Source organism: Sus scrofa, chromosome 3 (assembly GCF_000003025.6).
Source record: "Sus scrofa isolate TJ Tabasco breed Duroc chromosome 3, Sscrofa11.1, whole genome shotgun sequence".
Lineage (NCBI taxonomy): Eukaryota > Metazoa > Chordata > Mammalia > Artiodactyla > Suidae > Sus > Sus scrofa.
The window spans coordinates 60,092,598-60,114,859 of NC_010445.4; the positions used below are offsets into that span (position 1 = coordinate 60,092,598).

Here is a 22,262-nt window from a genome sequence, read left to right on the forward strand (position 1 = left end):
CCAATAAGCTCCTTCCAATTAATAATAAATCTATTATTGAAGATCTTGATTAAAATGCTTTTCTTCTATCCTACTTCTTCCCAGCAAGGGAGCTATTTTCAGAGTTATCTGACTCAGTGAAAGCTACAGTGCTGAGTAAGGGAGAAGACAATTCCTAGAAGGAATGTTTGTCTTCCTATGCAGCAGAGAATGGGGAAGGCAGCTCAAAGAAATCTGGTTGCAAAGCTCAACTACAACTAACTTCAAGGAAAGACCATCTCAACAACTATAGTCAGCCCAACTAAACAATCAAAAAGGAAGGACGGCATCATCTTTAAGTCTTACTACCTGTCATGCTGAACTTTAAAGCAATTTGCAGACTCATATTTGGGTGACTCTCCAAATTATTTCAACAATAGATGTGTGTTTAGGAACAATAGAATATGTGCATGTGTATTATTAATCTATATAAATCTACATAAATAGCCTAAGTTATCAAGCTCATTTTATTTTTTAAAAGCTTCTTATTACTACTCTTCTTAAGGAAAGCTGGAATGACATGTGGAAAAAAAAATTATGCCATCATCTACTCTTTATACAATGCCATCTTTTCTCAGTAATCACAAAATATCAAAAATATGTTTCTAATCCTGATCAAAAATAAACGGCATTATGGAGTTCCCGCTGTGGCTCAGTGGGTTATGAACCTGACTAGTATCCATGACGGTACAGGTTCGATGCCTGTCTTCATTCAGTGGGTTAAGGATCCGGCGCTGCTGTGGGCTGTGGTGTAGGTCACAGACGTGGCTCGGATCCCACGTTGCTGTGGCTGTAGCATAGGCTGGCAACTATAGCTCTGATTCAACCCCTAGCCTGGAAATTTCCATGTGCTGCAGGTGGGGCCCTACAAAGCAAAAAAAGCCAAAAAACAAAAAAATATAAAAAGGCTTTATATAGTATAAACATATAAGAAACACAACAGTATACTACTCCATAAAATGTTTATACAGATAAATGGGGAAAATAAATAAAACTGTTGTGATTAAGATTCGTTTATCAGCAGTTCCTGTCATGGCTCAGCAGTTATCAAACCCGACTATGATCCATGAGGATGTAAGTCCAATCCCTGGCCTCGCTCAATGGGTTAAGGATCCCCAGCGTGAGCTGTGGTGTAGGTTGCAGAGGTGGCTCAGATCCTGCGTTGCTGTGGCTGTGGTGTAGGCTGGCAGCTATAGCTCCAATTTGACCTAGCCTGGGAACCTCCATATGCTGCAGGTGTGGCCCTAAAAAGGCAAAAAGAAAAAAAAAAAAAAGATGCATTTATCATTAACACAACATTGTAGATCAACCATATGTTAGTAAAAAGAACAGTGCATTTGCCATTGGATGATAACCAAAGTTATATTTTGTTACATATATCATTAATTCCCAATCAATGATGGGTAACATCTGCAACCTTATTTGTAACTTTTATTGCTAAATAAATGACTTCATAAAACAGAACTCACTTCAGGTTATACGTGTCGTATTCAATGGAAGATCTTGGCACCGCAGGGATCATATAAAGAAATCCAATGTGTTCATTTTCACGTACTATTTTAATGATTTGCAAGGGATTTTGAATGTTGGCTTTGACGACTTCTTCCCGGTCATGGAAATAGTACTTAGGGTAAGTCGAGGAACTCGTCTCATAGAGGCCTCTTCTTCCGATGCTGGTCCGCAGCTGTTTAGGAGGAGTGGGAGTAAAGGCCTCGGCAGAAGGCCATTGGAGCTGAACAAACCCAATTGTTGAAAAAGTGAGTTTGGTGGGGTGGGGGGGAACAAAGCTATTTATCAGTGACAAAATATTAACCTCCAGAATTAAGTACTACACTGAGATGTGTAGGCCTCAAAGGCAGGCTTTTTTTTTTTTTTTTTTTTTTTTGGTCTTTTTGCCATTTCTTGGGCCGTTCCTGTGGCATATGGAGGTTCCCAGGCTAGGGGTCCAATCGGAGCTATAGCCATCGGCCTACGCCAGAGTCACAGCAATGTGGGATCCGAGCCACGGATGCAACCTACACCACAGCTCATGGTAACGCCGGATCCTTAACCCACTGAGCAAGGCCAGGGATGTAACCCACAACCTCATGGTTCCTAGTCGGATTCGTTAGCCACTGAGCCACGACAGGAACTCCAAGGCAGGCATTTTTGAACAGACAAGTTTCTCCATCCTCTTCCCACAAATACCAACAGGGATGACTCCCATTGCCTGCTCTTCCCTTAACTCAGCGTTCATTACATCAACATACTACCAGGTCCTGGGTAAACTGTTTTTTAGAGAACTGTCACATGGAGTATTGGGCACGAGTAATGTAACAGCCATGAAGAACCATTTTTTATTGCTATTGTATACTAACTTGTAACTGCCTGTTGTGGAGTCAGTGCTTCTCACACTGAAGTGTACATATGAATTACCTGGGCGTCCTGTTAAAATGCAGATTCTGCCACTGGTCTGGGATGGAGCCCAAGATGCTGCATTTCTCACCTGTCTCCAGGAGATGTGGATGCTGCTGGCCCCAAGGACCACACCTGGAGCTCCAAGGCTAAGTCTCTGCTGTATACCCACCCTTGAGCGCTGCTCTAGTCCCTGGGCCCCACTGCCTGCTCGCAGTGCCATGCACACTCCTTTGCTCCCCTCACACCAAATCTGAGGAAGCTTCAAAGACATCCTCCTCCTGCAGAGGAGGTTGAGAACTGCGTTTGAGGAAATGTGATTTCAACTCCGACCACTATCCTTTCAGTCTGACAGGATTGAGGTAACTGGCTTTAAGATCAAAGAAGGGCCATGCAGACCTGCTCGATGAGTCACTGAGGTACATACACAAATGATACCTTCATTGCCTATTAGCATAGTTAACAGAGGCTGCCACTTCTTCCATAAGCTCTGTGAACAGCCTCCCCAGAAGGTTTGTGTGTACAGGGATCATTCTTCTGTTTCGGACTAAATACCCTGCTGAACAGGAGTTTCAGAAGAGAATCCTGGAGAGTTCAGAGCTAAAGGAAACATCCCTTTGAACTCAAAAAATAAAATGTGCTTCTTTCATTTACTGGCCAGGGATAACAGCAGCAGCACTGTTTTCTTATGTAAAAGAAGAAGTCAAACCAGATGCCAGAACCAGAGAAGATACACGTTGCTTTGTCTCAGTGTTTCAACAAGGCCTGTAGTCCCCTTTTTTTATGCGACTGGAGTATTGATATTTTAACAGGAAATGCATTTATTTTAGGATGTCCTTTAAAAAGTTATACTGCATTTCAAAGGAAATGGGCCTACACATTTTCATCTTATTTCTAATTATGGCATTCAGTGGGAAGATGCGATTCAATTTAAACAGTCACACAGTTTGGATTTTGGGGGGGTGGGGGAGGAGGGAGATAAAGGAAGCGTTTATTCATAAAATGTAGAACACCTATAATACTTTTTCATGATGGATGCCCAGGCAATTGGTAAGTCAGTCTTCCTTAATCACCAGAAGTAAAGCCTCCAGCTTTCCGTCTTCCCTCCCTCCCTTCCTTTATCTGCTAGGAAATCTGCATTTCCATCCTATATACCTAGAAATCAATACCTGGAGAAATGATCCTCTTTTCAGAATAAATACTCTTCTCTTTTTAAACGGATATTCCCTTTCTTCCACATGTCACTTCCGTCCCTAACTCTGTACTGAATTCTTCACTTACAGTTAACATAACTGTAAGTTATGTTAACTTACAAGCATAACACATAACTTATTCCTTTTCAGCCTCTTCTTTCATTCCAGTTATGCACACAATCTTTTTATTTATTTTTTATTTTTTCTGTTAAGGCCGCACCTGCGGCATATGGAAATTCCCAGGCTAGGGGTTGAATCAGAGCTGCAGCTGCTGGGCTACACCACAGCCACAGCAACATGGGACCCAAGCTGCATCTGCAACCTATACCACAGTTCACAGCAATGCCAGATCCTTAACCCTCTGAGCGAGGCCAAGGAGCGAACCCACATCCTCATGGACACCATATCAGGTTCTTAACCCACTGAGCCACAATGGGAACTCCCAATCTCTCTTTTTAAATTCAAGCTCTTGGAGCTCCCATCATGGCACAGTGGAAACAAATCTTACTAGGAACTATGGGGTTGAGAATATGATCCCTGGGCTCCCTTAGTGGGTTAAGGATCTGACGTTGCTGTGAGCTGTGCTGTACGTCGCAGACGTGGCTCGGATCTGGCATTGCTGTGGCTCTGGCGTAGGCCTCCATATGCCGTGGGTGCAGCCCTAAAAAGCCAAAAAAAAAAAGTTCAAGCTCTTAAAACTACCACTTTATACCCAAAAGGTTAATTAAGGGACAATCAGATCATTCTTGAGCACACTTAAAATATCTCATTCTCTCTTCCTACTTTACAGAAACCAAATGAACTGAAACAATACAATTTCACACAAATTATCATACGCTATTCTCTCAGGATGATCTCACCCAAGCCCAGGGTGAGCCACCTTCCAGCTGCCTCTCAGGTCCACGGCTCTCCCACCTCCTCAGCCTTACTGACTTTCCTCTCGTTCCTCAAGCTTAGTGCAATTCCCCAGGGTGGCCTTTTCTCCCACTGACAGTCCCCCAGCCACCAGGTATTAGCACCCCTTCTGTTCAGTTCTCCATCACTTTGTACTTTAAATGACCAGTGAGAGCTCTGATCACACCTGCTGCACTTACATGTCCACTTGTCCCCTCTGCCCGTCCCCAGGTTCTGAAATCCTCGAGGACAGAGCTCGTCCCCAGCTCTTCATTTCTAGCACTCTAGCCCAAAGCCTGAAAGACAGACAGCTAGCACTGAAATGTTTAACAAGCCTCAAAAGATCCTATCAATTACAATCTTAGAGAGGGGCTCCCATTGTGGCAGGTTAAGAACCCAATATGGTGTTTGTGAGGATGTGGGTTCGATCCCTGGCCTTGCTCAGTGGATTAAGGATCCAGCGTTGCCGTGAGCTGAGGTGTAGGTCGCAGACATGGCTAGGATCCAACATTGCTGTGTCTATGGTGTAGGCTGGCGGTTGCAGCTCCAATTCAACCCCTGGCTTGGGAGCCTCCATATGCCACAGGTGTGGCCAAAAAAAAAAAAATTTTTTTTTTCAGAAGAATCTCAGATTTATTGGCATTTTTATTGTGAGGGTATCCTCCACATTTTCTCCCACTTTTGTTCCTTTGTTTAATTATCTACAGGGTAATTAATTATTCATGTAAAGCCAGGCTCCAGTGATTTCTTTCCAGACTTGTAACTCACCTATTCCTTGCAAGGCAACTTCTCCACACCACAACTTTCATCATTCACAAATGTTGTCTAACTGGTTTACTTTCTATTTTATTGCCCTTAACCAAGGGCTTCAAAGATTTGGGGGAATAATGGTAAAAATGTCATGAAAGTTATAATAACACCCAAAACACTACAATGTCTTCTTTTAACATGTCTCCCAGAAAAGATCAGAAGTCATTGAACAGATGCTGCAAATTTTCCTTTATGATATCTTACTGCCCAAATTTTCCTTAAATAGGAAAAACTGGGAAATATTATATTCCCCAAATTAATTATATAACCTGAGAGAAAAATATTTTGCCACTATTATGAGTGAAAGGCATGTTAGCAATTCTACATGAAACTAGAATTAAATGGATTGATTAAGTATGTTAATACCATACCTGTTTTTTCTTTTTCACAGAGTCTTCATGCTCAAGAAACTGAACAAGAGATTTGGCAGAACTTCTTTCTTCAGTGCTTCCAGGAGGTTTCAGGATTCCAGAAGCAATTAACTGGTATCGGTTCTGGTCATATATGTATTCGGGCTTCTTATGATCTTGGTAGACTTTCAGCACTGGCTTTGGGGAACAAAGAGACATGTTCATCATATTAATGTTAATGTGACCCCGTCTTGCTCTTCACTCCCTTTGATTTTATCCCTGTCAGAAACTGACTGCGTTCCTGGACTAATTTTCTCTCTGAACCACAATTGTTATAGCAGCCACCACTATTGTCTGTGTGTGGCCTACTGCTTGACTATGACTTTTCTACATGGTTTCCATTAATTCTGTCCTTCAAGGACCAATGAATACTTCTAACAGTGAAGTTATGATAGGACATGCTCAGAGGTACGAAATAACATACTCACTAATTGCCCAACAGAAACCCCACTGGTCACTACAACAGTGACTGTGGGAAGGATCATACAATCCTCCCACTCTACCCAGACGTCATTAATCACTTCCTACAGCCATAACAGACTAAAGAGCAACAAAAACACACAAAACATGATTCAAAAATGGGCAGAGGATCTGAACCTACATTTTCCCAAAGAAGGCATGCCGGTGACCAGTAGGCCCATGAAAAGGTGCTCATACCACTAACCATAAGGAAAATGCAAATCAAAACCACTGAGAGATATCACCTGACACCTGTCAGAAGGGTTATCATCAAAGAGACAACAAAGAACAAGTTTCTCTGAAGATGCAGAGAAAAGGGAACACTATTGGTGGGAATGTAAATTGGTACAGCCACTACAGAAAAAAGTATGGACATGCCTCAAAAAATTAAAAAAAGAACTACCATATGCTCCAGTAATTCAACCCCAGGGTATTTATCTGCAGAAAAGGAAACAGTAATTCAAAAAGATACACGCACCCTATGTTCACGGCAGCATTATTTACAATAGCTACGATACGGAAACAACCTAAAAGCCCATCAATAGATGAACGTATCAAGAAGATGTGGTATATATACAATGGAATATTACTCAGCCATAAAAAGAATCAAATTTTGTGATTTGCAGCAACATGTATGGACTTGGAGGGTATTATGCTATGTAAAATAAGTCAGACAAAGACAAATATTGTATATCACTTTTATGTGCGATCTAAAAAATACAACGAACTATTGAATATAACAAAAAAGAAGCAGACTCACAGATATTGGGAACAAAAGTAGTGGTTACTGGTAGGGGGAGGGGCAATATAGTGGTGAGCGAGGGGGCGGTATAAACTGTTGGGTATGAGATAGGCTACAAGGATGTATCCTACAAAATGGGGAATACAGCCAATATTTTGTAATTATAAGTCAGTGTAACCTTGAAAACATATAAAAAAGACAAACTTCCAGTTACAACATAAATACTAGAGATATGTACAAAAGGATAAACATAATTAACATTGCTATATGTCACATATGAAAATTGCTAAAAGAGTAACTCCTAAGAGTTTTTGTTACAAGGAAGCTTTTTTTCTATTTCTTTAAATATATAGCTATATGAAACCACGGTTGTTCACTAAATTTACTGTGATTACTTCATGCTGTGTATAAGTCAAATCTTTATGCTGTACATGTTAAACTTATACAGTGCTGTATGTCAATTATATTTCAATAAAACTAGAAGAAAATAAAAGAGAGAAAACCAGATACTATGTGCCAACTTAACAAAAGAACATTACACCTGCTATGGAAACAGTCGTCCCATCAGACAATCGACCCAAGATTCTAGACCTAACTACCAACATACGGGAAGTGCAGAAAGCAGAGAAATGGGTTAGATACCATGGTGAGGATACAATCAATAAAGTCCCACTGTGGTACTCTACAGAAAAATAACCAAATGTCATCAATCAAAATTTTTTTCCCAAGAGAAAACAAAAGAGTTGATGGAGAACCTATAGACAGAAAGATACTTCAGAGAAATATCAACCAGTAAGTGCATGGATCCTACTTTGATCTAATTTTAACAAGAAATCAGCAAACGAAATTATTATAAGACAATCAGGGAAATGTAAATATTTTCAAGAGTTTATTTTTAACAGCTTTCCTAAGATAAAATAGACACAGCTGTAGGTATTTAAAGTTATGATTTGATGTGTGGACATATGTGAAACAATCAAGATAATGAACATAACTCAACTATAAGCCCTCTCTGTTTCCTTTCAAATACTCCTACCAAGGCAAATACTGATATGCTTCCTATTACTATACATTACTTTGCATTTTCAAGTTTTTATATAAATGTAATAAAACAGTACATATTTTTTGCCTGCCATCTTTCAGAATAATTATTCTGAGATTCCTTTATATTGTTTCATATATCCATAAGTCATCTATCTTTAAGGCTGAGTAGTATCCTATGGTTTAGATACACCACAATCTAATCTTTCACCTCTTGATGGACACTGTGGTTGTTTCCACTTTTTGGCTCTTAAAAACAAAATTGTTGGAGGGGGATTAAGATGGCAGAGTAAGAGGACATGGAGCTCACCTCCTCTAAAAAACACATCAAAAATACATCTATATACGGAATAATTCCCACAGAAAACCAACTGGAAAATAACAGAAGAGCTATGCAACTAAAGCTGTAAGAAAGATCTACATGTAACTGGGTAGGATGAAAAAAATTAAAAAAGGCATCAGGACAGGATGGGCACCTATGGGATGGGAGGGTTCTGTAAAGGAAAGAAGGTCCACAGGGCAGACCCTCACCCTGGCGAGCCGCCTTGACTGATGGGAGGTCCACTGGAACAGAGGGGCAGAGGAACCCTAAATCCCACTTGCAAGGAGTGCAGGTGTGCTGGAGAGGGACCAGCACTGGTGGCCCGGCAGCACTTCCCAATCCAAAGTGAGCACCAGACAGGGCCACAAGTATGCACTTCGGCCAAATGCTGAATTCAGACAGACAGGCTCTGGGAGAGGACTCCACCTACCTGCACAGAGAGAGCCTAGAGGGCCTGGGGTGTGGTCAGAACCTTGAGGCCCACTGTCAGTGCACACACACAGTGGAGACAGGTCTGGCTGATGCAGACTTTGTTAGTGTAGGCACCAAGTGCTGCCAAAGAAAGGTCAGTGACTGGGTGCTGAGTCAGGCAGACAGACCCTGGGCAAGAGCACATAATGGTTTGTTTCCAGCAGGAGTGCTCCAGCTCCACTTACTCTACACCACAGCTCAAAGCTGGACCTAAGACTGACATTTCCCAGGAGAGATCTGCCACAGAGGCAGCCCAGGTCTGAGCTGGCAGCACAACCATCTTGGTTTCTGCAGCCACTCTGCTCTGGCTCTCAGCTCCAGCCCATTTCACACCACAGCTTAACAGTAGGTTTAGGACAAACACAACAGAGAAATTGATGCAACCTTGAGCTGCTTCTGGGTGGAACCATGAACACCTACACGGGCACTGCATGGGTTTGCTGTGACCACATGAGCCTCACTTGCTCACTTAGGGCAGGGCACACACTCATAGGCAATGGATTCTGATCAAAGCCAACCCTCAGGGCTTCTATTACAACAACTGGGGAGCAGACTCCACCCCAAAAGATCTGTGACAGTCGTGGAGCAAAGAAGGGACCACAGAGTTCCCATCGTGGCACAGTGGTTAACGAATCCAACTAGGAACCATGAGGTTGCGGGTTTGGTCCCTGCCCTTGCTCAGTGGGTTGACAATCCGGCGTTGCCATGAGCTGTGGTGTAGGTTGCAGAGGTGGCTCAGATCCAGCATTGCTGTGGCTCTGGCGTAGGCCGGTGGCTGCAGCTCTGATTCAACCCTAGCCTGGGAACCTCCATATGCTGTGGGAGCGGCCCAAGAAATAGCAAAAAAAGGCAAAAAAACAAAAAAGAAGGGGCCCTGCCTCATATCCAGCACAGGCTCTGGAGACCTCAACATCAATTAGACCTACTATCAATGAGATTATGGCCAGCACTCTCTGAGAAAAGAATTGGCAGGCATCCATACCAAAGATAGCCCTTGCACCAAAAACACTGGACTCACACAGTCTACACAGGGACATTCTCACATAAAAACATCCCTCCAAGACCACTGTAGATAATTATTTTTCCTAAATTCAGAGAGACAGAGAAAGTTTAAGTAAAATGAAGAAGTAAAATTCCCAAAAAGAACAAGAGAAATTCCCTGAAAGAACAAATAATGAAACAGACCTTACCAGTCTATCTGAGATTCTGAGATTAAAAAGGAGGTAATAAAAATGTTAAAGGAATTAAGACAGATGATTGAAAGAAATACAAATCACTGTAACAAGGAACTAGAAACTATAAAAGGAACCAATCAAAATTAGACAACTCAATTGGGGAGATAAAAACCAATCTAGAATCAATGAATAGTAGACTAAATAACAAAGAAGAATGAATAAATGAACTGAAAGGTACAATAATGGAAATCACCCAATCAGAACAGCAGACAGAAAGACAAATGAAAAAAAATGAAAGCAGCATATGAGATCTATGGGATAATATAAAGCATGCCAACCTACAAATAATTGGGATTCCAGAAGGAGAAGACAGAAAAGGAGATCCAAACTGTATTTGAAGAATTAATGGCGGAACACTTCCCAAATCTAAAGAAGCAAACAAATATCCAGGTACAGGAAGCAAAGAGAGTCCTAAAAGAGATGAACCAAACAGACCCACACCAAGATACAGCATTAAAATGGCAAAAGTTGAAAAGGGGATTCTAAGCCAACAAGAGAAAAACAGAGTCTGTTACAGGGAAGCCATTTACAACAAATGCACTGCCAACTTAATACTCAATGGCGAAAAGCTGAAAGCCTTTCTGCTAAATTCAGGAACTAGACAAGGAGGCCCACTCTCATCACTTCTATTCAATGTAGTATTGGAAAACTTTGCCACAGCAATCAGACAAGAAAAAGAAATAAAAGCTATCCAAATTGGAAGGGAAGAAGTAACAATGTCATTATTTGCAGATGACATGAAACGCTATAGAGAACCCTAAAGACTCCATTCAAAACTACTAGAACTAATAAATTCAGCAAGATAGCAGGATACAAGATTAATAATCAGAAATCTGTTGCATTTCTTTACACTAGCAATGAAACACAAGAAAGAGAAAGTAAGAAAACAATCCTATTTAAAATCATGTTAAAAAATAGGAGTTCCTGTTGTGGCTCAGCAGAAACGAATCTGACAAGCATCCATGAGGACACAGGTTGTGATCCCTGGCCTCACTCAGTGGGTTAAGGATCTGTCATTGCCATGAGCTGTGGTGTAGTCACAGATGTGGCTCATGGAAGTTCCCAAGCTAGGGGTTTAACTGGCATTGCTGTGGCTGTGGCATAGGCCAGAAGCTACAGTTCCAATTCAACTCCTAGCTTGGGAACCTCCATGTGCCACAGGTGTGGTCCTAAAAACAAAACAAAAACAAACAAACAAACAAAAAAGGTAAAAAGGAAAAGAAAAGAAAGTTATGTCAAAAAATAAAATAAAATACCTAGGAATAAACTTAACCAAGGAGGTGAAAGACCTACATGCCGAAAACTCTAAAACATTGAAAAAGAAAACTGAATATGATTCAAGGAAATGAAAAATATCCCATGCTCTTGGATTGGAAGAGTTAATATTATTAAAATGGCCATACTACCCAAAGCAATTTATAGATTTAATGCAATCCCTATCAAAATACTCGTCCCATTTTTCACACAACTATAACAAATAATCCTCAAATGTATATGGAACCACAAAAGACTCAAAATTGCTAAGGCAATCATGAGAGAAAAAGAATAAGGCTGAGGGCATAACCTTTCCAGACTTCAGACAATACTACAAAACTATAGTAAATAAAATAACATGACATTGGCCCCCAGACATATAAATCAGTGGAACAAGATAGAGAGCCCAGAAATAAACCTATGTACCTATGGGCAACTTATGACAAAGGAGGCAGAAATATACAATAGAGAAAAGACAGTCTCTTCAACAAGCAGTGTTGGGAAAGCTGGACAGATACATGTAAATCAGTGAAATTAGAACACTCCTGCATACCATACACAAAAATAAACTTGAAATAGTTTAAAGGCCTAAATAAAGACTTGACATCATAAAACTCCTAGAAGAGAACATAGGCAAAACATTTTCTGACAAAAAATGGTAGCAATATTTTCACAGTCTCACAGGCAAAAGAAATAAAAGCAAAAATAAACAAATGGGACCTAATCAAACTTAAAAGCTTTTGCATAGCAAAGGAAAGCATCAAAAAAATGAAAAAGCAACCTACAGAATAGGAAAAAAAAATATTGCAAATGATGCAACCAGCAAGGGGTTAATATTCAAGAATAGATGTGTACATGTGTAACTGAATCACTCTGTTGTACAACAAAAATTATCACATCTTAAATCAACTATCTGCAATAAAACTAAAAATGAAAAAACCAACAAAATATAAACAGCTCATACAAATCAATATTGAAAAACAACCAAATCAAAAAACAAGCATAAGACCTAAATATACATTTATCCAATGAAGACATACAGGTGGTCAACAGGCATATGAAAAGATGCTCAACATCACTATTGAAGAAATGTAAATCAAAACCACACTGAGGTATTACCACACACCAGTCAGAATACCATCATCAGAAAATCTACAAATAATAAATGCTAGACAGAATGTAGAGAAAAGGGAACCCTCATACACTATCAGTAGGGATGTAAATTGGTGCAGCCACTATGGAAAATGCTATAGAGCTTTCTTAAAAAACTAAAAATAGAGCTAACATATAATCCAATAATGCCATTCTTAGGCATATATCCAGAAAAGACAAAAACTCTAATTCAAAAAAGATACAAGTACCCCAATATTCAAACCAGCACTAATTACAATAGCCAAGATATGCAAACACCACAAATGCCCATCACATATATATATACATATATATAAACATATATATATATGTACATGTTTATATATATGTTTATATATGTTTATATATATGTGTTTATATATCACACATATGCACAAGGGAATTTACTCAGTCATAAAAAAGAATGAAATATTGTCATTTTCAGCAACATGGATGGACCAGGAAAAAACTATACTGAATGTAGTGTCAGACAGAGAAAGACAAATATATAACTTATATGTGGCATCTAAAAAATAATATAAATGAATCAATATACAAAACAGAAACAGACCCACAGACATAGAAAACAAACTTATGGTTACCGAAGGGGTAAGGGAAGGGGAGGGATAAATTAAGAGTATGATATTAACAGATACAAACTACTATGCATAGAATAGATAAGCAAAAAGGATTACTGTATAGCACAGGGAATCATATTCAATATCTTATAATAACCTATAATGGAAAAGAATCTGAAAGAATATATATAAAATAGGCAGGTAGATATATGCATACACATATACAAAGATATAGGTATAGATATAGGTATAAATTGTTAAGAAAATCTGAGTACATGCCTTTACATAGATGTTTGCTTTATTTCTTCTTGAGTACCAACCTGGTAGTGGAATGGCTGGATCATACAACAGATATACATTTAACTTTTTAAGAAACTGCTGAATTGTCTGCACCATTTCACTTTCTAACAGAAGTATATAGGAATTCTAGTCCCTACACATTCCCACTAACACTTGTTATGTTCAGTCTTTTTAATATTAACCAATATGAGGTATATAATGATATATATGATTTTAATTCATATTCCCTTATGACCAGTGAAGCTGCAAAGAGATTGCAAAATTTTTTCTTTAAAGGGCCAGATAGCAAACATGTCAGGCTTTGAGAACCATAGAGTCTAAATCCCCAATCATTAACTCTGCTGTTGCACCACAAAAGCAGCTATAAACAGTACATATGTGAATGGCATATGAGTATGTGTCTCAGCAGTCCCCAAGACCATCCTCGGGTGCAACGATTTGCTAGGAGGACTCATAGGATCTAATATGTAATCACACTTATGGCCTGTACACAGTGAGGAAAGAGACAGTAAGCATCCAAAACAAAAGCAGCCCTCATGCAAAAAAAAAAAAAAAAAAAAAATAGTAAGCCCCTCACAAAATACCCAGGGCCACTCTCGCATAAAAATAGTCCTCCCAGACTACAGTAGTAGTTTTCCCTAAACTCACAGAATAAGAAAAATATAAGCCAAATGAAGAAGCTCAGGAATCATTCCCAGGTAAAAGAACAAGCATTCCGGGGAAGGAACTAACAATGAAACAGACCTCTGCAGTCTAACAGATACTGAGTTCAAAAGGGAGACAGTGAAAATACTGAAGGAATTAAGAGTGATTATGAACAGTAATGCAGATTACTTTAGAAAGGAACTAGAAAATATAAAGAGGTGCCAAAAAAATTTAGAAAATTTCATTTGCAGAGACACAAGTTGAGTTAAAGGCACTGAAAAGCAGAATGAATAATGCAGAGGAACGAATGAGTGATTTGGAAGATAGAATAATGGAAATCTTCCAATCAAGAGAGCAGACAGAAAACCAAATGAAAAAAACATGAAATCAATATAAGAGATCTATGGGATAATATAAAGCAGGCCAATCTATGCATAATAGGGATTCCAGAAGGAGAAGAAAAAGAAAAGGGAGTTGAAAATATGTTTGAAGAAATTATGTCTGAAAACTTTCCAAGTCTAAAGAAAACAGATATCAAGATACAGGAATCACAGAGGGCCCCAAACAAGTTGAATCACAAAGGGCCCCAAACAAGTTGACTCACACCAAGACATATTATAATAAAAATGGCAAAAGTTAAAGAGAGGATTCTAAAGGTAGCAAAAGAAAACAAAGACTTAATTATAAGGAAACCCCAATAAGGCTATCAGCTGATTTGCCTACAGAAACACTACAGGCCAGAAGAGAGGGGCAAGATATATCTAAAGTTCTAAAAGGGAAAAATTTGCAAACTAGAATACTCTACCCAGAAAGAATATCATTTAAAATAGAAGGAGAAATAAAGAATTTCCTCAACAAACAAAAACTAAAAGAATACAGCAATACTAAACTCACTCTAAATGAAATACTGAAAGGTCTCCTCTAAATAGGAAAGAAGTAAGAAGATATAGGATGGAGGAGAGGAAAGTAAACACTTAAATAAGCCAGTATACAGATCTAAGGTGGGGGGGTGGAACTATTGTAAAAGTAATGATAAACACAAGGAACAGCAAAGGAATTAACACAAAGATATTAAAAAAGGACATCAAAATCATAAAATGTGGGGAAGGAAAGTAAGAAAATCTAGACTTTTTTTCCTTATAATGTGTCCGAGCCTATATGACTATCAAGCTGAAGCAAGCAGATATAGGAAGGAGTTTACATATCTGAAAAACAGCACAACCACAAATCAAAACCAAACAAAAAGAAGAGGACACAAGCATAAAATAAAAGAAAATCATCCAACCAAAAAAAGAAAGGAACAAAGGAGAAACATAGAATCAACTAGAAAACAAGGTTTAAAATGGTAATAAAGGAGTTGCCATCATGGCTCAGTAGTTAGCAAATCCTACTAGGAACCATAAGGTTGTGGGTTTGATCCCTGGCCTTGCTCAGTGGGTTAAGGATCCGGAGTTGCCATGAGCTGTCGTGTAGGTTGCAGATGTGGCTTGGATCCTGCGTTGCTGTGGCTCTGGCGCAGGCTGGTGGCTACAGCTCTGATTCAACCCCTAGCCTGGGAATGTCTGTATGCCACAGAAGCAGACCAAGAAATGGCAAAAAGACACACACACACAAATAAATAAATAAATAAATAAATAAAATGGCAATAAATATATATTTATCAATAATTACTTTAAATGTCAATGGACTGAATGCTCCAATCAAAAGACATAGAGTGGCAGGCTGCATAAAAAAGCAAGAGCCTACAATATGCTGCCTATAGAAACCCACCTTAGGGCAAAGGACACATATAAATTGAAAGTGAGGGCATGGAAAAAGATATTTCATGCAAATGGAAAAGACAGGAAAGTGGGAGTTGCAATACTCATATCAGAAAAACAGACTTTAAAACAAAGGCCATAAAGAAAGACAAATAAGGACACTTATTGAATTAAGGATAAAAGGATCAATTCAAGAAGAGGATATTACAAACATCAATATATATTCCCCTAATATAGGAGCACCCAAATAAATACTAAAGTGAGCAGAAGGAAGGAAATCATAAAGATCAGAGAGGAAATCAATAAAATAGAGATTCAAAAAAACAAAAGAAAAAAAAATCAATAAAACCAAGAGCCAGTTCTTTGAAAGGGTAACAAAATTGACAAACCACTGGCCAGACTCACCAAGAAGAGGAGAGAAAGAACTCAAATAAACAAAATAAGAAATAAAAAGGAGAAATCTCAATGGATACTACATAAATACAAAAACTGTGAGAAAATACTATGAATAATTATATGCCAACAAATTTGACAATCTAGAAGAAATGCACAACTTTCTAGAGACATACAGCCCACCAAAACTGAATAAAAAAAAAAAAAAGATCAATTGAACAGACTGATCACTAGAAATGAAATTGAATATGTAATTCAAAAAAAAAAAAAACACTTCCTACAAACAAAAGCCCAGGACAACATGGCTTTATAAAGCCAAGAAGAGGCATAACTTTCCAAGATGTAAGACAATATTAAAAAGCTACAGTAATCAAGATGATGTAGTATTGGTACAAAAACAGACACATAGACCAATGGAACAGAATAGAGAACCCAGAAACAAACCCAGACACCTTTGGTCAATTAATCTTTGAAAAAGGAGGCAAGAACATAAAATGAGAAAAAGACAATCTCTTCAACAGGTGGTGCTGGGAAAACTGGACTGCTGTATGTAAATAAAGGAAACTAGATCACACTGTCACATCATGCACAAAAATAAACTCAAAATGGCTTAAGGACTTAAATACAAGATACCATAAAACTTCTAGAAGAGAACGTAGGCAAAACATTCTCTGACATTAACCTTACAAATGTTTTCTTATGTCAGTCTCCCAAACAAACAGAAATAAAAACAAAAATAAACCAATGGAACCTAGTTAAACTGACAAGCTTTTGCATAACAAAGGAAACAATTAAAAAAAAAAAAAAAGACAGCCTATGGAATGGGAGAAAATAGTTTCACAGATGCAACGGACAAGAGCTTAAGCTCCAAAATATACAAACAATTCATACAACTCAACAGCAAAAAAACAAATGACCCAATTGAAAAATGGGCAGAAGACCTGAATAGACATTTCTCCAAAGAAGACATACAGATGGCCAACAGGCACATGCAAAAATGCTCACTAATTATTAGAGAAAGGCAAATCACAACTACAATGCTGTACCACTTCACACCAGTCAGAATGGCCACCATTAGTAAGTCTACTAAAAACAAATGCTGGCAAGGGTGTGGAGAAAAGGGAACCCTCCTACAACTGTTCATGGGAATGTAAACTGGTACAACCACTATGGAAAACAATATGGAGGTACCTCAGTAAACTAAATACAGAACTGCTTTAGCAGGCCCACTCCTGGGCATATATCCAGACAAAACTTTCACTGAAAAAGATGCATGCACCCCTATGTTCACTGCAGCACTATTCACAACAGCCAAGACATGGAAATAACCTAAATGCCCATCGGCAAATGAACAGATTAAGAAGATGTACGTATACACAATGGAATACTACTGACCATAAAAAAGAACAAAATAATGCTATCTGTGGCAACGTGGATGGAACTAGAGACTCTCATACTAAGTGAAGTAAGTCAGAAAGAGAAAGACAAATACCATATGATATCACTTATACCTGGAATCTAATATATGGCACAAATGAACCTATCTACAGAAAAGAAACAAACTCATGGACATGGAGAACAAACCTGTGGTTGCCAAGAGTGAGCGGAAGAGAGTGGGAAGGACTAAGGGTTTGGGGTTAGTAACGGTAAACTATTGCATTTGGAATGGATAAGCAATGAGATCTTGCTGTGTAACACATGGAGCTATATCTAATCACTTGTAAAAAAGGAGGATAATGTGAAAAAAAGAATGTATATAAATGTATAACTGGGTCACTTTGCTATATGGTAGAAATTGATAGAACATTGTAAATAAACTATAATAAAAATTTTTAAAATAAAATAATTATTGTTGGGCATAAACTTATTGCTATTTTGTTAATTATGTTATAGCTATTTTATGATTCTTTTGGTCCTTTTTTCTTCTCTTGCTCACTTCCTTTCAGATTTGATCATTTTGTTCAGTGGTATGCTTAGATTCTTTTCTCTTTATTTTTTGGGTATCTGCTAAAGGTTTTTTGCTTTGTAGTTAACTATGAGACTTAAAACAATTTACATTTGTAATGGTTTAAGTTAATAATAACTTAAATTATTATTTGAAGGCATTCTAAAGCTCTCCATTTTTCTCTCCCTACATTTTATGTTTTTGATAGTATCATTTACATCTTTTAATCCTGTATAATCATATCAAATTATATTAAAATTTGTACTTTGGCAAAAAGACAAAAAATAAAAATTAAAAAAAATAAAATTTGTATTTTGTATGTATATTGCTCCATTTATATAGACCTGAGTATGGAGAAAGACAAGAAAGAATATATATCAGATTGTTATTAACAATCGATATCATAGAAAAGAGGGTCAAAGATTAGGGAATTGAAGGTAAGAAAAAAATGTAAGAGTAGGAGAGGAAAAGAGAGAAGGATGGGAGGGAGAGAGAAGGGAGGAAAAAGTAGGGGAAGTGGATATAGCAGGAGAGGAGAAAAAAGAATGGAATGAAGGAGGTGGGGTAGAGAGAGGGGTGGAGGAGAAGGATCATAACCATAAAAAGAACATACACAGTACTGTTAACTCTGTAAGAACAAATCGAACTAGACATACACAGAAAATCAGTCAACTGAATACTAAGCTACTTTCTCTCTGTGTGATGGCAAATGAGGTGATTTTCACTTTATTCCTTATCATTTTTTAACACTGCCTAAATTACTGTATTCATTTATATGGTACATTGTTTCATTCACCTGTTAGCATGTGACAAACTGTTCCAAACTTAATGACTTTAAAAAAGATCATTTATTTTGCTTAAAAATCTGTAATTTAGGCAGAGCTCAGTGGGAACAGCTTGCCTCTGCTCCCCTCAACATCAGCTGAGGCAGCTCAACAGCTGGGGACTGGAATCCCTGAAGGCTTGTCCACTGTCTGGCAGGTGCTACAGGCTATATAGTCTGGGACTTATTCAGATGACATCTCCTCAGGGTGACTTTGTAGTCATCCAGTCTAAAGTAGCCTTCCATCTGCCTCAGCTGCACTTCCTATATTATTTTCTTAATAGCACCTATCATTAGAAGAAATTTTTCAGTCTATTTATTTAGAATTACTAGAATGTCAACAGGAATCTTGTCTGCCTTGTCCACTGCTGTATCACCAGACCATGGAGTTTCCAATATCAAATGGTGCCCTAAGACCTAAAGGGGGCTTGCAACCTACCTAGTTAAGTATGTATATTGTACATAATGCTAGAGAGAATTTATCTGCTAGAAAACTTTTTCACCCAGTGCAACCTACCACCTCAAACAGTGCTTAGAACTCAACATTTCTTGAAGAAATAATTGTTTATAACTTGATAAATAAACCTTAACGTTGACGTTTTCATTCTTTCTTTGTTAATTATGAGTCTAGAAATTACCTCCACCACCCCCTCAAAGCAATTTTGCAACATTTTCTGTAGCCCAATGTGGCTAGAATGCTGGTTTTCCAACTTACCAGAGGCTCTAGTTTTACAGGCTGCTGTCGTTTTCTTGTCCTCTCCTGAGCTTTTGTAGTGTTCTTAAACGTGAGGAATTGTTTATCAGCTTCATTTTCCATGGGTATTACATAACTCAATCTTCCCTTTGCTTTTATACTATTCAATCTTGAAAGCACAGGGTTTTCCACCAGCTCTCCAATATTTTTCAGGTCCAGGTCATTCTCTGAGGCATGAAAAGACATCTTCACTCCTGGAGAGGTTAAAATCAAGAAAGGAAAACTGAAAAGTACCATACAAAGGTTGGGGAAATAGGGCTATTTGCAGGGGTTTTAAGAACCAGGAAGAGCTGAATTTGCTCATCCCCAAAGAAAACCTATCAAAATTACCTAATTCATCCCAAATTGAGGACCTGAACCACAGGAAGGAAAATTAGGAACTATGCCTGGCCTTCTAGAAGTCCAGAAGCTGGGGTGGGGCCAGGGTTTGCATTTCTAACTTGTTCTTGGGGACCACACTGGTCCAGATTTGGAAGGATGAAGGGAAATGCAATTATATTGGGATCAGTGTTTCTCCCACTTGAGTGTGCAAAATACCTCAAGGGTAGGGACAGTTCAAAATACAGGTTATTCCAAGACAGGCAATCTGAGATATATAGCCTAGGTATTCACAGAGAAACCAAATAAAGGAGTTAAAAAAGAGCTCCCATCATGGCTCATTGGTAACAAACCTGACTAGTATCCATGGGGATGTGGGTTTGATCCCTTGCCTCGCTCAGTGGGTTAAGAATCTGGTATTGCCATGAGCTGTGGTGTAGGTTGCAGACACGGCTCAGATCTGGCATTGCTGTGGCTGCAGCTCCAATTCAACCCCTGGCCTGGGAACTTCCGTATGCCGCAGGTGTGCCCCCCCCCCAAAAAAAAGAAGAAAGAAAGAAAAAAGATTTGAGGGCTAAATTATAAAGCAAGCAGTGCTTCTGGAGTGTTTACGTGCAGAGAACCACTTGAGGAGTTTGTGAAAAGGCAGATTCTAGAACACAGAACCATGAGCCTTTTGTAGTGGTTTTATACCCTCACTACCACTTACTCTGCAGCCTCACCAGATGGGTGGAAATACTTTCCTTCAAAACAGTATTTCAACACATGAGGTCTTCAACCAAGAGTCAGAGGCTCAGGCTTAAATCTAGATCTGAGCTGGCCAATGAAAATATAATGCAAATCTCCTGCGCAATTTAAAATTTTCAAGTAACCGGAGTTCCCGTCGTGGCACAGTGGTTAACGAATCCAACTAGGAACCATGAGGTTGCGGGTTCGGTCCCTGCCCTTGCTCAGTGTGTTAACGATCCGGCGTTACCGTGAGCTGTGGTGTAGGTTGCAGACGCGGCTCGGATCCTGCGTTGCTGTGGCTCTGGCGTAGGCCGGTGGCTACAGCTCCGATTCAACCCCTAGCCTGGAAAACTCCATATGCCGCGGGAGCGGCCCAAGAAATAGCAACAACAACAACAACAAAAAGACAAAAAAAGACAAAAGACATAAAATTTTCAAGTAACCACGTTCAAAATCAAAAACAAAAAAAGGAACAGGTGAAACTAATTTTAATAATGTGCTTTCTTTAACATATCCAAAATACTATCATTTCAACATGTAAGCAACGTAAAACTCATTCATGTGATAGTTTACTTTTTGTTTCCACGTCTTCAAAATCCCGTGTTTCACCTTTAGGGCATATCTCAATTCAGACTAGCTCCCTGTGGCTAGTGGCTACCATACTGAATAGCGTAGGTCCAAGAGCTGACCACTTAGTGTGAGACCTCGCACAAGTATCTTGATATCTCTATTGGTCACTTCCCAGCCCTCTAAGATACTAGGTAGGTGGCACGTAAATACTAAAATGCCTTTGGACTGATTCCCTGACTCTCCCAGCCTTTCCTTTTGTACTCCAAAAAGCCATGCTGTTTCACGCCGCGAAACTGGAGTTCAGCCCCACATCTCGTTTCCTCTGGACTCACCAAGTCAGACTAAAGCGGCTGTCGCTGCCGTTGAGGGACTCCCAAGACACATCAAAGCAGGATCTGGAAGTACAAAGTTATCTCTATGCAAGGCTTGTTTCCCGTTGCCTGGCAGCCAAGAGGCCTCCGCGGATGCGCACTGCGCCTGTGCGCGATCTATCGCCACAGCAACGCCTCAGCCAACTGTAGCTCTGGGTCCAGGACAGTACCGGACAGTCGAGCCAATGATTGTCTCCGGAAATTTTCCTACGTCGCTGATTGGTGAAGAGCCCTCACTCGACCTGCCCGGCTCCTTCTCCAAGTTGGGAGGTGAGCACCTGCAAGGCCGAAAGGCGGGGCAACCGAAGGAAGAGGTTAGTTCTGTTGGTTCCTTCGCTTATCAGCTGCTCGCGCCTTCCTTTTCTGTTGCCCCTCAAGAGGCTTGATACTACCTTGACATTCGCTTTAATCTAACCTATTCTGGTTAGAAAAATCGAGTGCCTAGGTAGACAGTTCGGGTCCCACTCTCCGAGGGCGTGACCAGCTAGCATCTCTGCCCCACCTATCGACCTCCTCCTGGGAGTGTCCTAAGGCGCAAGGAATGCGGGTTCCTCTTTCCCTCAAATTTTACTGTGCCCTTTCTACTAATGTTCTTTTCCATCGGGCATGTAACCTGGTGTCAGGTATAACCCGAGTTCTTATTACTTGGTCCCTGAGCTTTATATGCTAAAGCAGACCCTGGATCTTGTTTTGGCATTTAGA

At 39.3% G+C, this 22,262-nt stretch overlaps 1 protein-coding gene across 5 annotated transcripts in view; it reads right to left on the reverse strand.

Moving 5' to 3' along the window:
• The window catches only part of DNAH6 (dynein axonemal heavy chain 6), a 254,417-nt gene extending 232,740 nt beyond the window's left edge, over positions 1 to 21,677 (reverse strand). For 3 of the 5 annotated variants that reach the window (XM_021087305.1, XM_021087307.1, XM_021087309.1), the window contains exons 1-4: positions 21,522 to 21,677; positions 19,534 to 19,766; positions 5,681 to 5,857; positions 1,488 to 1,750 (exon numbers count right to left, since the gene is read on the reverse strand). In XM_021087305.1, the coding sequence (XP_020942964.1) occupies positions 1,488 to 1,750; positions 5,681 to 5,857; positions 19,534 to 19,758 (665 nt within the window). In that variant the 5' untranslated portion in view covers positions 19,759 to 19,766; positions 21,522 to 21,677. The remainder of the gene's footprint in view (positions 1 to 1,487; positions 1,751 to 5,680; positions 5,858 to 19,533; positions 19,767 to 21,521) is intronic. The other 2 variants (XM_021087306.1, XM_021087308.1) reach the window with 2 other exon arrangements.